At 35.9% G+C, this 16,908-nt stretch overlaps 2 protein-coding genes across 2 annotated transcripts; one reads left to right on the top strand and one right to left on the bottom strand.

Annotated features, from left to right (window-relative positions):
• Nucleotides 1–667: 667 nt before the first annotated feature.
• LOC137717595 (vacuolar protein sorting-associated protein 52 A-like) lies at nt 668–11,089 on the bottom strand. Its single transcript, XM_068457008.1, has 20 exons — nt 10,556–11,089; nt 10,338–10,435; nt 9,839–9,896; nt 9,208–9,303; nt 8,518–8,619; nt 7,532–7,615; nt 7,166–7,246; nt 6,770–6,913; nt 6,209–6,300; nt 5,387–5,468; nt 4,312–4,494; nt 3,441–3,556; nt 3,278–3,336; nt 2,954–3,054; nt 2,802–2,852; nt 2,155–2,334; nt 1,931–2,065; nt 1,679–1,753; nt 1,315–1,372; nt 668–1,155 (listed from the first exon to the last, which is right to left on the bottom strand). Exons 1-20 carry the CDS (start codon nt 10,580–10,582, stop codon nt 851–853), a joined length of 2,127 nt encoding a protein of 708 aa, XP_068313109.1. The 5' UTR covers nt 10,583–11,089; the 3' UTR covers nt 668–850.
• A 2,641-nt stretch (nt 11,090–13,730) lies between these two features.
• LOC137717405 (uncharacterized) lies at nt 13,731–16,686 on the top strand. Its single transcript, XM_068456770.1, has 2 exons — nt 13,731–13,861; nt 15,007–16,686. Exon 2 carries the CDS (start codon nt 15,264–15,266, stop codon nt 16,482–16,484), a length of 1,221 nt encoding a protein of 406 aa, XP_068312871.1. The 5' UTR covers nt 13,731–13,861; nt 15,007–15,263; the 3' UTR covers nt 16,485–16,686.
• Nucleotides 16,687–16,908: the final 222 nt, after the last annotated feature.

Below are 16,908 nucleotides of genomic sequence, written 5' to 3' on the forward strand. Positions count from 1 at the left end.
AAATGATGGGCAATAATGCAATTTCACAGATCTAAATTTTACTATTTTTTATTAAAGCCTCATCTACAAATAATGTTAAAATACCTCTAATATTAAAAAAAAAAAAAAAAAAAAAAAAAAAAAAAAAAAAAAAACGTCACACTCCCCCGACGTTCTTTCTCCACTCCTCTCATTTTCTGAAAAAATATGTTCATACTGTTCGGGCAAATGTTGGTCATTTTAAAAGGAAGTTTGTTTGTTTCCTAAATAAGAGGTTTGGGTCATTTGAATTGATATTGATGACGTGGCAGTAGTCGGGCCTACTTGATCCACACTTTAAATGTAATCTGGTTGGACAATCCGCACTCAGAAAGTGACATCCGATCCTTTTTGAAGTGGGTCGATTTTTTTAATTTTACATTAAAGGAATGAAGGGTTCAGTTACATCACATAAATGAGCAATCTAATTTGATATCAAATTCACCATTCACGAGATTTGAACTTAAAACCTCTCACTTACAAATAAAAAGAAATATCATCAGATTGTAGTATTGAGTGACGACGTGGGTCTATTTTAAGGGACAAATAAGTTTGAGCCCCAAGACCAGTTCTCAGGCCGGGCTTTCATGTAGGCGACCAGTTCCGAAAATCTCATGTTATTTTAATATTGTGAGGATCACGTCATTCTTAAAGGCTTTGGACGACATGATCTCTTACAGACGCTAGAAACCGCATAGACGACACAAAATGTAGTTAATACAAAATCACTACACAAACCGTGTCTGTTGGAAGCCTCCAACGTTGGCACGCATGCAATCATCCTTTTGCTCAAGCCTTCTCTTGGCAGGTAACCCATATGAAACGAAACAACCTAGAAGGTCCTCGAGTATTTTCTAATTTCGTACATGATTGACGATATGGACACTAGATCCTTGTTGAGAGCAGACCCACCAACAATCCTCTTTACGCAATCTGAGAGCCTTGTGTAATAGAGCAACAGCTGAGTCAACGCCGCCCTCAAGATCTCCATACCACACAAGAAGTTGCTGAAAGAAGTTATGACATCTTTGTGCATCAGTTCGATTGCAGCTTTCCATCTACTTGCAAAGTCCTTCACGAGGGGCTCAACCTCCGCAACAGTTATAGGCTTCTCCGAACTAGCACTTGGATCCTCCGCTGATAGGAAAATTGCAAATAAGTACATTTTTGTAGAAGAAACAAATTTTTATTGCCAACAAACAATAAAAAAACAAAAGCGGACAAGAAGTCCGCAAAGGTACAAACAAAACAAGAAGGATAGAAGATGCCACAGCATTTCTTCACCAAAATACTTACAAGCTCGGGTTTTAACAAATTTGATTAAATCGCTAAAATGCTCTAGTAGTAGTTCTTCCTGCAAGGAGAGAGGTGAAAGCTTAAAACAAAAGAAGCAAAGCAAAACCATATACCGTAAAGGGCAGAAAGAACAAAGAGGCTATACAATTGTGTTATTTATCCCATTCTCCTCATATGCTTCTATTTATGTTCTCACGAAAACTTGTAACAAATGCACAAGCAAGACTGAAGTACCATATCAGAAATGAACTAGAAAGATAAAATGTTTAGCTGAAATCCAAACTTCATTTGCAGATTAATAATTCAATCTTCAATTTGCACCAAAAAGCGATCTGCAAGATAGGTAGTACGACCACGCACTTACCACAAATAATGCTGTGTTGCTTTTCAGAAGTTCCTCGAAGTGCATTTGAATTTTACCACCCTCTGGATCAGCTTCCTAGCATTCAAATGACAAAAATTGTGAAACAGCAGCAACCAAAGCATGAAACTGATACAACTGAACATGTTCAAGAAATTTTGCCAGAGACTTCAATTTCACCTTCATGTTGATATAGATCCTTTGACATTCATTTCAATTTTGAAAAGAAAAAAAGAAACAAGAAACTGAGTTTACCTTCAAAACAGCAATCGTCATATCATAATTGTTTATCAGAAACACGGTTTGTAGCTTTGGTTTTGGAAATAAATTAGCAAGCTTGATAAGTAAGTCGTCAATAGCCATTCTCAATCGCTCCAAATTTAATTCAAGCTGCAAATCATGGATGGATAATTAAGTCCACGAAGTGATCAAGAATCTTAAATAAGCATAAAGTTTTAAGTTCATTTTCTACATCTAACCTGCCCATCTCCATATTCCACATTGAGGTGGATAAGTGAAGCTGTAAATTCAGCATAACGCCTCATGACATAGTGAGGATGAACATCATCTTCCCACAATGTCTTCACATTTGCATTCCGCATGCTGTTTAGATGAAGGTCAAACACAAGCTTAAAGCGAGGCCATAGGGCAATATTGACCTGTTAATGTTTCAAAATCAGAGGCATTGTCGTTACATGCATTTATGACATAAGAGCCCAATACAAGGTGTGCTTTCAATACGATCCATTTGAAGAAACATAAGCCAATACTAGCAATTTGTAACTCTCTTTAACATTTACATATCATCAACCATCAAAGAATACAAGAAACTACATGCAGAATGTAGATGCAGGTCAAACACCATCTTCAAACGAGGCCGTAGGTTAATATTGATCTGTTAATGTTTCAGAATCAGACGGCTTTCTCGTTACATGCATTTATGATATAAGAGCTCAATACAAAATGTGCCTTCAAGTTTCAATATAATCCATTGAGGAAACATGAACCAATACTATCAATTCACAATTCTCTTTAACATTTACATATCATCAACCATCTATGAATACAAGTTACATGCAGAATGCAGATGATATGATTACCATAGAGACAAATTCACGACACACACCTTATCAAGGTATGAATCCAAGCATGGAATACGCCGCCTAGACATAATGAGCTGCAAGGAAGAAAAAAAAAAATCAGAAATAGAATATCTTCAAGCAAATGCACCACAGAACACAGGTTGAGGGTCTCATTAGAATTTAGATTGATAACTACCTGGTGCTGATGTATTATGCGAATCATTAGCATTACACCAATAGCATCGTAACAATTGGGAAGTATTGAATTGAAGTGTTCGTCAATTACAGAAAATGGGCCTGGTGTTAAAAAGCATTACAAATCGTCAAAATGAGCCGAATTTTCAAAAAGAAGCACAATGAGAGTCTTCAAAGATCCAAAGCGATCATCTGAATCTAACAGCCACCAGTAGAATGCTTTCAAATTTGGGAGAAGTTTATGCTCTTTGTAGTTATAATCAGTATGCAATTGCCAAAGATTTAACCATAATAGAATGAATCTAAGAATAGCTGTCATGTTTACCTGCAAAAATTTCATAAAATACGGATTGCTCGCCAAAGAAATCATCACAGAAATGATACCTGCATATAAGAGGGGAAAATTGTGAAAACAAATCAGTATTTGGTCAATTTTCAATTAGCAATTTAGAAATCATTATCAAGGAGCAAGGCAAACTCTAGTGTACTCGGAAGTAGCAGTATCCATAAGTAGCTTGTGCAAGCTCCTGAAGAGGACCTCATATGGATACTTGATGGAGCTGGCTTCAGCTATATGTGGAATCAACGCAGGTTCCTCAATTTCCTAGTAGATAGCAAAAATTTAAACATGACATAATTTACATGCAAGATATATAAAGAAAATGGCATTATAAGAAAACTAACACTAGCTGCCCATTACAAAACCATCATCTACCACATTTATACCAATTGGACATTTAAAAGTAGAGTATAAGACAAAGTATTACGATCCTTATAAAAATATCGCAATTAAAGACGTAATTTGTCACAATAAACTACATTTACAGTGTTGCCTGTTTTTAGACAAAGCCAATTCCAAGCATTGAAAAACTATTAAAGATATACTGATTATAAGCTCCCAACAATTTCGATCTCAAAGACATTCAATATCATAAAACTAACTGGACCAAAAAAGTTAAAGTCAATTCGATTATGGCAACAGATTTAAAATGTTGATCATTCTTCATTAAAAAAGGCATGAATCATGATACAATGATCAACATAACACTAGAGCTCCTCTGTTGCTCCAGCCTATCTTGTAATTTTTACATTTTTCGACATACATTGCAGGCTGTTCTAATATGTAATGTCACATTCATAATATAGTGGGATAAAATGGTAACCTTGATCTAGAAATATTCAACATAATAATCACTATCTCATTAATAAGTACACAGGTTGCAAAAGTTTTTCGCAACTATTCTTACAAAAAAAAAAAAAATGGGAAACAAGCTTTTCGCAAAGATGCTACAGTTAGATATCATTTTCCCATGGTATTGTATAAAAATTGGATTAATGAGTTAGTTGCAGTAACAAAACCTTTAAAACTTTTCTCCTCTCTCCAAGAACAAAGACAGCAGACCGGTTCTTCAGTGGTTCCCTTCCTCTTGAAAAGAGACTAGTGTTCCTAGTCTCAACGCCAATTAAATCACTAGATGTTGCTATATCCAACTGTAGTTTCTCAAGTGCTTGAATGTAAACACGGAAATGTGCACTGAGAACCTGCAAAACATACAACTCAACTTCAATATACTACATAGATTATCCAATTTCTTTTTGCCCTTTTTTTATTAATGTGAAGAGGTGGATTCAGACTTGGGAACTCTTCCAACTTTGGGAAAAGAAGTGCCACTATCAATTACTCTTTACAATGATATTCATAGCATAAATTATCCTACTCCTTTACTAAAGCTACATTAAATGTTAAAATGAGGTACCAAGGAATGAGAGGGCGAGCCTTGGTGCAATGGAAAGGTTGCTCCTGTGTGACCAAAAGGTCATGGGTTCGAGTCGTGGAAACAGCCTCTTTACAAGCTTTGTAAAATATTTACAACCTGGAAGTAGACCTTTTTCAAAGCTTGTAATCTGCTAGTAAACATTTAAAAAGTGTGTAACCAGTACCCAAAAAGGGCAACCCCAAGCCAACAAGACTCCCCGTTTTGTGAGGGTAGGGAGAATAGAGAGTTGGGGGTGGGGGGAGCAACGTCTATCATACGTAGCCTTACCCTTGCTTTGCAAAGAGGCTGTTTCCATGACTTGAACCCGTGACCTTTGGGTCACAAAGGAGCAACCTTTCTGTTGCGCCAAAAAGACAAAAGGAAAACAGAAAATAAATTTGTGAAACTTTTGATGAAGTAGGATACTGCCTGAAATTAAACATTTGTGAAGCTTATAAACAGCTTCGGCTTTGATTAAAGTGTTATAGATCAACAAAATGCACATCAAAATCACCTAATCCAGAACTGATAACAGAAGAAAACAGGGAGCATGTTAAGCTAAATGGACAATGAGCATGTGACACTACCTGTTTATGTATGGTAGTTCATCATCTAGCAGTATTCTAGTTCTTCAATATCATAATTCAAAGACAGGTCGTCAGTTTTAAAGTATTTACCTTGTTCATTGTGTCAATGTATGCTGCACGAACCTCAATATATACCTCCTTGCCATGTTCCTTCAGGAAGGAAACAACATACCTACATTGTCATACTGGAATCAATCAATAATAAATTAAACAAAAAAACACCAAAATCATTCTGATAACAATATCTATACATATCCCATGGAAAGAAAGGACAGAAAGCCCATCTAACAGGTACTTATACCCTGAATTGATGATAGTGGCATCCCAAATTGGTTGCACATAACAGCACTGGCACCCAAAATAAACCCAAAACAGCATGCACATCTAACAGATACCTACGTTTAGTCGTGTCACACATTAGTGGCACATGAGTGCATGCCATATTTATACAGAAACAATATGACCACAGAGAACTTGCTCTCAAAAACTCAAGGAAGACTACATTTACAATCATTTAGCACTACCAACATATAATCCAGGAAAAGGGATAGTGGGGCACACATAAAAAAGACACTAACAATGTATGATCCAGTGTCTCTTAATCTCAAACTCATGAGACAATCAAACAGTTTCATAGCCTGATTTATCTTGTACGATCAAACTCATAAGTGAATCAGATTGTTTCAGGGAACAAAATAATGAGCAATGACTTTTTCCCAAATGAATCCTCCAATAACCCATGTAAATAGACTCATTATCCTTAATAGTTGCTGCCACCCTGAATATCTGTAACTAGGGCTGTCAATGGGTTGGTTCAATAATCTGAATTCAACTTGAACTTGATCCAATAATTTGTGATATTCATGAAAGCCAACTCAAATAGAATTGAGAATACTGTGAGAAACTACTCACTTGTACTTCAAAAGAACATTCTGCTGAAGAATCTGGATATTTGTTTTAGGTTTTCTCAATGCATAAAGCTTCTGAACAACGAAGTCAAACACCTGTGGAAAAATAGATGTAGACAGATGAAAACTCATACATTATGAATCTTTTGTAAATGGGATGGATCAGTTTAAACATCGGGTTTTTATCACAAATGATCCCTCAATTTGTTATGCCAAAAATCAATCAATGTAGTCCCTAATTTGACTACCGCACACCATTGTAGTCCCTATTGTCCAAATCCGTCAAAATTTCCATTAGTTTTCTGATGTGGCGGTGTGGCACACAGAAAACTCATACAACCAATATTTTGATGCCACGTAGACGATACCCAATATTTTGGTCCCTCAATTTGAAAACCAATATTTTGTCAGAAGAACACTAGAATTTACTCCTATATGGAATATGTTAAGAGGCATTTACTGTTCTACTGACATAGACCAGGCATGTACAAAACGTGAACATACAATTACACAAGCAATTAGATGATCAATATCAGACAGTTTATCTGGCAACTCTGGTACCAACCTTGGAAACTGCTTTCTGTCGAAGTTTTTCAAGCTCTGGCTGAACATCTTTTAGGGCTTTTGAAGTTTTAACCATAAGATCTACTTCAACAAACTTGAGCTTCTTACTAAGAATCTCTAAAGTTCTCATATATTCATCATTCACCTGGATAACAATGACAGATTGAGCATGTTAACTGCAATGAAAGAAAGACAACACAACATAATACAAAATCAATATGCCTACTAAAGAACATGTTAAGTTTCACTTAAGAAATGATACAGTCGAGATTGTGAGAAAACATTCTTATCAAGATTATAATGGCACTTTTTTATCATACGAGAACGGAAAAAACGTGAAAAATGATGATATTGCAATTACAAGGAGAAATTTAACAATTAAAAGAATAAGATATACCTCGCCTTCAACAATTATGTCTACCATTCTTGGTGGGACTATAATGTCTTCAACAAACTTAGACAATTTTGATTCTGCCACCTGTTAAGTGAACATAAACTGGTAATTTATATAAGAAATAAGAAGCATGGATAATAATCAGACCAACTATGTCTACCATTATTTCACCTTAACCAATTTACAGGCATAACATACCATACTATCTGCTAATCCAGTAAGAAATTTCTATAGATATTATTCCAACAATTTTACAACACAAACAAGCAAGCTACAGAGGAGCATGCCTCATCAATACTCAAAAGGTTAGTTGTTAATTGAACTCAAGAAAAGCGAAAACATAGAGTTTTTTATACAAACAAATGATACCTTGCGATTCTTCAGCTTCAAACCCATGTCCATAGACTTCTCCTGGAGAATTTTGATATCTGAACTTATTGAACCAATCTCTGACTGGACAAGAATTCTTGTAAGTATTAATTATATTGATATAACATATGTTAAAGGGGAGGATAATTGACAAACAATCCCCTTAAAGTTCTACGGTTTTGTTGTATTTATTTAAAGTAGAGTGGGTGATTGCATGTTGTGCGTATTTTTGAGATGACTTCTTGGTCTCCAGTCTTGTGCTTATACTTTTAATAAAAGCACTTGTTTTTTAAAATTTTTAAAAGAATTATTGAAAAGAAAATAAAAGCTCAATGCAAAAAATTGGAGGTTAAGCAACAAGACATGAGGAAACACAATATGAAATTAATAGGCCAAAGTAAAAGGAACTGGAAAAAGAAAATGAATATCATTTAAAATGCATATAATATCTGAAGTTTATGTGCTTTTTAGTTCTATCACAGCTGAAATGATGTATTGTTTTTCGAGCATAGTTGTGGGATAAAATAAAAATTTAGAAACCGTTTAACAGAAACACATACTTTATTAATTAAAAAAATGAAAAATAAATATATAAAAAAAGTAAGATGGACAAGAAATCCGTATATCTAACTTAACACCTTCAAAACTCAAACACTGTACATTCTTTTAAACACCTCTACAATCAAGAGGAATTCACTAATTAGAAATTTAGAATATAACTAAAATGAAAAACAAAAGGATTTTTAATGCATTCCTTTTGAATTACTGCAGCAAGTATAACTAACGTGACTCAAAATACTGATATGGACGACGGTTTTTATTTGGCCAAATATGTTGATGCTAAAGAGTCATCATTAAATATATTTTCCGGAAACATAAGTGAGAAGCCAAAAGTCTTTCCATCAATATAAGCAACAGAAGATACAGTCATTGTGTGGGTGAAAGCATGTAATGATTGTTAAACGGCAAAGAAAGGACCAATCTACCTGAAATCCACTCAGAAGAGTTTCCATCTGTGACAAGATGCTGTCACAATCACGAATTTGATCATGAAGAGATACTAGATTATCACTTTCTTTAATATAGTCCTGCAGTATTGCATAAAGGAAGATCCTAACGATCAAATTAATTATTCCCAGAACCCTATCCACTGTCTGTATAAAATTAATGAAGGAAAGCACATGTGAGCCATGTGTAAATGATTTTCATAAAAATTAATAACCATGCACCATAAAAGAAGCATTTATGCTGAAAACTGGGAAAACTTGACTACATCATTTCACACTGCACCAAAACACAACAGGATGGAACCAAAATTTTAACCCTTCATAAATTTGCACAGCATCTTCCAAGAAAAAAGAATACCTCTTGAAAAGATTTGAACACATAACAAATGTTTCATAACCAAAATGAGAACAGTTTACCATGATTAAACCTTGTTACTAGGTAAATTTTGTAATCGCAAAGCTAAAGGAAGTACATATTTCAACAGGAATATTAACACTATCTTATTTGCACATATTATGCACAAAAGCAAAGCTACTCAAGTGAAACAGTAAAAAAGGAACTCTTATCATAACTCAAAAAAGATATTATTTTACAAGTTAACCTTTCAGACATAAAATGAGCTAGGGAATGCACAAAATATGGTAAAGAGAATGTGAGCGACCAAGAACCTGGATCGAGTCCAATTCAACTTGTCGTATATTGTTCTCAACCCCCTTTGTATGCTCCCGAAATTTTGTGCCTTTAGACAATATGTTCGCAACTACCTACATTAGATGATATATAGTTGAAAGATTAATGCATTTTAGTGACCAACACCAGGCAACATATTCCCAACTTTCTACATCAGATTCAGATGATAGATAGAAGAAATATTGATGCATTTAGTAGTTCATCACAAGTATTAGAGCTAAGAAAGTACAAAGAAATTACTGCATTCACTATTTACACAAACTACACACAACATAAGTATAAAAATAGGATAGGTGTCCAACCACATGAATCCTTATGAACCAACTAGCTTATTTTCAAAAAATAAATAAAATCATATGCGTTCTCTGACCAGGAAAAAAATTACTTCCAGGCATTCCATTTGTCATGATTTCATATGCTTCTCCTTAGTAGCATGCAACGAAAAGGATAATTACATTTTAGCACATTTCACAAGAACAAACCATATTCACAAAACAAAGAGAAAAGACCATTCTGTCTTATCACAACAAACATAAAACCAATTAAAGGAAATACAATGAAACCATGTATTGGAGCATTAAAGAGCATAGAAACTTAAATTTTACTCACATCATCGTGTTTACATTCTTCCAATTCTTGTTGCAGTCCTTCTAATGATATATCATCACTGAGAGGAGAAGGAAAAGTTACGATGGAATCATTACCAAGATGATGCACTCAAACTATATCTTGCAATTCAAGAATATTTATTCCATTTGTCATCAACATACTCAGCATAGCATGTGGCGCCGCACATGCATTTCAAGTAATCAATTTAATTTGCACACGTTAACCTCTCCTAATTTCGATACACAGATGATAAAAATAAAAAATTCCATATAGTTCCTCTGCAGGCATGTTTATCACAGTACCTGTAAAAACAGCCCCGTCAACATACATGATAGTCTGTGTCATCGTGTCTATGGGTTAGAAATTTGTTTGTGTGCGTGGCATTACTCATACATGGGTGAATACCGATTCCTAGTGTAGTATCCGATAGCAGTTAGCCAAAACTTGACAATGTGAATTCAATTTATCAACTATGTAGAAATTCGAAAGAAGTATATACCTGCTTGCATCCTCCTCAACAGTCAAGTCCCCAACAAATGCACCCAAATCGAAAACCGCTTTCTGAGCATCATCATTGCTCACATCATAAAACTGACCCTGCAAGCACGCACGCACAAAGCCCGCTAAATCGTAATTTAACACAATATTTGTAAAATTCGGAAGCAGATCATTCTAATTAAGCTCTTGCTTCACCAAATTGAGCAATGTAAGGTTTACCTCTTCGTTGCTTGCAACATAAGTCATGTTGATTGTTCTGTGCAAGTGGTTTCCAAATCCAGATCGATCCGCAATGTAAAATCCTTTTTCCGAATTGATAACTGCTGATCGTCTCTAGGCCATTGCTATGGCGGCAATGCCGAGGATTCCGGCGATGGAGAAGGGTGGGTCTCAGTATACACTGATTTCACAGGAGCTTGACCGGAAACAAAGCTCCGGCGACGGAGATGATCTCAATTCCTGTAGGGATCCGTGAAATCGGGATTTAGAAAGAAACCAGATCACAAATTAAGAGCGAGAAAGAAGAAGGAAACAAAGCTCCGACAATGACGAAGAAGAAGAAGAAGAGACTGAACTGTAACAATGGGGGAGGATATGAGCAATAAGTCGATTTGCAAGTCGCTCTGATCCTCTCTGAAAGATGAACCTGCAACCCGGGCTGGTTGGCCGGGTTGGAAGGGTAACCCAACCTTTTACAATTCGGGCGGGTCTCCGGTCGGGTTTGATTGGGTTGGATAGAAAAATATGAACCCCAACCCAATTCAAATTAAGTCGGGTTTTCAAAGGAAAATATGTCTCCAAGCAATCAAAGTGATTATTTTACCAAAATGCCCTCGATAGCAGTCTTGCGGCGCCATGTCATCGAGCATTTATCCAAAATTACATTAATAACCCCATCTTTGACATCACCCTCTACCCAATTGTCTCTCAGATTCCTTTTGAGACGCAAACTTGAAAGCATCCATGAGAGTAGCCAGCCACCTCTGCCACCAGAATTGTGGTTGAGGCAAGATTTTTGGTGCAACAAAAATAGGATTCCCCAACTCACCTCTTTTTATAGACCCACCACATAATAGTTAGAAACAGTCCAATCAAAATTAATTTTGAAAACGTTGTTGAATTCCAAAGGTACTTGAAGTGTAGTTTTAAAAAAGTATCCAGTTATGTGCTTCTTATTTGTTACTTTAACAATTATAATTGTTGAAACCAAATTTTTGTGCATTTGTATACATCCGAGTTACACTTTGGGAAACTTGTAAACAAGAACAATGGTAAAGATTCTTGTTACCGATGTCGTACAGGTCAATCAAGTTAGTAAAGATATTAGAACTCAAGCAGTAGACTGAGAGCAGATTATGCAACACCTTTCACGTTCGCCCTAGGGAGTATTTGTATTAGCCGAGAAGAGTCCTTATGACAATGGTAATCCATCATTAATTAAGTCAGAGACTCCTAAAGGAAATATAGGAGTAGATTTCCTTGTTAAAAAGGGTTGATCTTATCTCACGATGCACGTCGTTCTCTTTATAATTTGTGCACGAGGAATTATAAGAGCAAATGAAAACTCATAAGTAAATTTGTGCATGAGTTGGTAAGCGGTGTTCAAAAATGGTGTACCATTTTGGAAATCGACCTTATATTTTGCAAGGGAGTGCTAGTAACATTTGCATTTATCGTGACATTTGGATTTTCTCACTCCCTTCAAATGTCCATGTCATTTTTCCAAACCGACTTTCATTCTCATGAGGTTTTTGGAGTAGGAGAAACTCCGGCGAGCTGAGACGGAGGAAGCCGGCACAAATTGAATGTGGATGGGGCATGGAATGAAGACTTTAGATTATGAGGCGTTGGAGCAATGGTTAGAGATGACCATGGACATTTTGTTGCAGGCTTTGCTAAAAAGTACAACCATGTCTCCTCTCATCAGCTTCAAGTTGAAGCTTTGGCTGCCAGCGATGGTCTGGTTTGAGCGTTAAACAGGGGTTTACATAATCTAAAATTCGAGAGTGATTTTCTCTAGATTATCATAGCATTGAAGGATATCTCACTCAATTTTTGTTTTATTGGACCTATCGTGGAAGATGCATAGCATCGACTATCTACAATTATTGGAGTAACTTTTACCCATGTGTGCCGCTAAGCAATAGTGTTGCTTATCGGTTAGCTCGTTAGGCTATTTACTATGACTTGTTTAACTATTTTGAGAATCTCCAAAACTCGTTTTAGATTTAATATTTGACAAGTATATCAATTAGTTGCTTGTGTGTTGGCAAAATTTTGGACTAATGATGTTTTTCCTTATTGAAATCTATCGTCGTACTTAAAAAAAAAAAAAAAAATTGTTGTATAGTTATTGTTTTTCTTACTTGTAAATAAGAGGTTTTCCATTCGATTCTCATCGATATTGAGTTCAAACCAAATTATTAGACTTACTCCAATCATTGGAGTAAAACTCAAACGTTCTAAACTTACCTTAACTTGCTCCAACCCTTGGAGCAAATACGAATTAAAACGTAAAACTCATTTCTGGGGCAAATTTAGCTAGGATTCCCCTGGGTTAGTAGGCTTGACCCACCATATATGTTAGTTTATATTTAAATTCATTGAATTCAACGGCTAAGATCTAATTTGAATAAATCCAATGGAAAAAATATAAAAATAAAAATCTAATGGTCCAAATTTAAATCCAACTGCTAAAGTAATTAAAAACAAATTATTTTATGTGTTTCATATTATTTCGTGGTGTTCCACAAGTTTCATGGTGCTGATTTAGTGATTTTTCAATATTTATCAGAATCTTAATATTTTTAGCTTAAAATGTTCATAAAATTAAATTAATAGTCTACATAATTAATTTTTTTTTTAAAGTTACTTTAGGAAAAAAATTTATCCTAAATTTATTCTTCAATAAACTCTAGCTAAAAATTTAACCCAAATATTAAAGGACAAAAACTGTTTATGAGTTAAAACCTAAATTTTATAGGTTAAAAATTTCATGTCTTAATTCAAACGTTAGGAATGGTCCTACGAAGCTATTCGAAAACAAAATTGTATTTATTTGCAAGGTGTTATGTTTTTTGACTAAAAAATATGCGTAGAGGAGGAGACTTGAGAATCTACCGCCCAATTTCCTGAAGAATTGTCGTCAACGGATTTAAAAAAAAAAAAAAAAAAAAAAAAAAAAAGAAAAAGAAAAGAAGAAGAAAAATGAAAAAATGAAACTCACCGTAAACGCCGCCACGACACTGCCACGTAGGCTCGTGAAGAAGCCGAAGCAAGCCTATTCAGTTCTCGAAGCATGAGGCTCGGACGACACAGCTGGAAACAGCCTGTCACCAACAAAGTCCCACTCACCTATTCCCCTAAAGTACGCTCTTTCTCTCTCTCTCTCTCTCGCCCTCCCTCCCCTTTGTTTCCTTCTCTCTCCCCTCTCTTCCCCTCTCTCTGCAAGTTAGGGTTTTCTGATTTTTTTGTCCGATTCTGCAATTCTGGGTTCGGCTTCACCAGATCACGATTCTCGCCACTGTAAGATCTCGAATGATCTCCATTTTGCTTTAATTCGTACTAATTTTTGTTCTTGCTATGGTTTCTTGAATTTGGGGTTTCTATCACGTTGGCTGCCCTATTTATGGTATTCAAAATTATTTTAATTTTTCTGGGTGTAGTTATTTTATAGTCAATTTTGTTTTCTTGTAATATCTTCATGAAATGATTTGGAATATAATGTCTCTGCAAGGTTTATTTTGAATTTTATTTTAATGTTTGTGGACTGTTTGGTTGCTGAGAAACGGTAGGAAATGAAGAAAAACCAGATTATAAATTTAAACTGTATATTCCAGCTTTTGGGTCTTTTACAATGGATGTTAAATGAATGAATAACCTTATACTTCCTGGTTTGAGTTTTATTTTCTGATTGATTTTGTTTTCTTTTTTATGATTTGTTTGCGCGTGTCGATATAGCTCGATAGAATATCAGTAGTGTCCAAGAGTGAGATGCAATCCTGTGATTTTTGTCTGAGTATAAGCGTTCGAGCAAATGCTGTTTTGTTAGAATAGAGGTAGTGTTGTTTGAGTGATAATTTATAAGCTTTAAAACCACATCAATCGCGCAAAAGTAGTTCTCTCAATGTCGAGGGAAGTATGTCATGCAAACGATGTAAATTCCACCCCTGCTGCTTCTCTTTTGATCTGGAATCTACTGATCTCTCCTATTACAAAGAGTAGATATTTGAACGGGTGCACGCCCACTTTGACTTGGTCAAGTCATTGGTCAAGTGTGCGCTATTGATAATTTGTGGAATCTGGATGCAGAAAATTATCTATTGTATTAATTTTTTCAGCCAAAATTGGTACTTGTGAGATCTGGCAAATTCGTTGAATCTGTAATCCCTTATTATTTGCCCCGAGTAAAAAGTAGTTTTCATGTTTCCTTCTTTAAGTGTTCTGCACTTCTCTGTATGATGCTTTGACAATCTTATATGAGGCTGGTTATGTGTGACCTTTTTATCTTTTCTTTCGGGTATAAGAATTAAATTTTTTATTGGTGTAGCTTGTTGTTTAATTAAAGTTTAAGTTATCTAAGTCCTGTCGATTATGACCATAACTTTTTATATTTTTTCAATCTTTGGAGATCATTGTGTGCTCATGGTTTTCTTCCATCTTTGTTGCAGTTGTGTGGGTCACGTTATCAACCTAAGAGCCCAACATTGTTCAGATAGTGTTGGTGCTATATGGTTGTTCGGGGAATGTCTCGGAAACATCAACTTCAGTAATAGATATATCCATGAATTCGATGAGAATCTTCTGGTATTACTATTTAAACTGTTTTGGTAGTTTTCGTTAATTCTGAGAAGGAAGCGTTTAAGCTACCAGAGGATCATCGTATCCATGCTGGCAGAGAGCATGCGTGGAATCTGTGCTTCGGGTAATGCCCCTGACGAGAATTGCTGCCGATACACTCGGTGTGTTGACCATATGTCTAGTTGCTCTCTTGATCCTTCTTGGTGTCTTCTGCATTATTTACTTGTTTTACTTTCGCTCTCACATTCGTAATCAGGGTTTTATTCAGCTGAATTATTTCAGTGGCCCTTGGATTATCCGAATCACTTTCATCTTGTTTGCAATCTGGTGGGGTTTTGGTGAAGTTGCCCGTTTAAGTCTGTTGAGACGTGAGGGGAGAGTGTTGAACGCCCTTAACTTTAAATGGCAGGAGAATCTTTGCAAGTGTTACATTGTCTCAAACCTTGGGTTTGCGGAACCATGCCTATTCCTGACCCTTGTGTTCCTACTTCGTGCGCCTTTGCAGACAATGGAGTCAGGAATTCTAAGCCGAAAGTGGAATGGGAAAACAGCTGGTTACATTCTTTTCTTTTGCCTCCCATTGGTTGCTCTTCAGCTCTTCGTTATTTTAATTGGACCCGAACTCCACAAGAAAGACAGTTTACATAAATTGCCTTACTACTTCACAAGTACAGTGAACAAGACTGATCATGTTGCCCTCTGCACTTACCCTTTGCTGAGTACCATCCTGCTTGGGATTTTTGCCATCATTCTAACTGCCTACTTGTTTTGGCTTGGAAGGCGGATTTTAAAATTGGTCATCAACAAGGGTCTGCAGAAGAGAGTTTATACATTGATATTCTCGGTTTCAAGTTTCCTTCCGTTAAGAGTTACTTTGCTTGGTTTCTCTGTTTTATCTAAACCAGAGCACGTTCAGTTTGAAACTCTTGCTTTCTTGGCGTTTCTTGCACTTTTATGTTGTGCTGGGGTGTGTATATGCATGCTTGTTTACTGCCCAGTTGCGGATTCTTTAGCCCTGGGGAGTTTACAGGACTTGGAGAGTAGGAGAGTTAATGATGATCAGAATGACACCACTTCTCTTATTGCCAACCAGAGTCATATGGAGGAGAGTTCTGGAATCAGCCCTTGTAGAAACTCCGATGTATCAGCCAAGCGTGGATCAATTTCTTTTCGTACTATGGAAAAAGAGGAGGGTTCTTCTAGGGTACCCTTCGTGGAACTGAGCCTCTTCTCTCCTAGTCGAGATGCATCACCCCCAGATTCGCCTCCGCTCCTTGGCTGGCCTATGCGTCCTCATCCATCGTCTCAGTCACCAGTCGTTCAAGTTCATCAAACCACAGCTAGATAGAAGCATGTAGCCGCAACTGAATTCGCCTGGTCAATATCAATATCAATTTTGTGGTAAAGAAAAAAACTGATTGTAAAGGGTTTAGATTTTTGAATAAGGATTTTTATTCTTGGTTTGTTTTTTTGTTTTTCTAGTTTTCTTCAGATTAGTGATGGGTTTTCGCTTTGCTTGATCGAATGCATGATATGATCTCTCTTGTTCTCCTGTACTATTTTTGTAACCATCTTTTAGTTTCCTGAACGTTCCAAGTTTGCATGATATCTTATTGTATTTTAATGCTGGATTTGGCGCTTGTTGATCATTTTATGAGCTCGTTTGGATGTGCTGTTAAAATAACTAAAAGCGTTTTTGGTGAAAATATTTTTGGAACCAATCCTTGATAAAAATACAAATAAATTCTGAAAAAACATTTAAAAGTGTTTCC

Source organism: Pyrus communis, chromosome 15, assembly GCF_963583255.1.
Source record: "Pyrus communis chromosome 15, drPyrComm1.1, whole genome shotgun sequence".
Lineage (NCBI taxonomy): Eukaryota > Viridiplantae > Streptophyta > Magnoliopsida > Rosales > Rosaceae > Pyrus > Pyrus communis.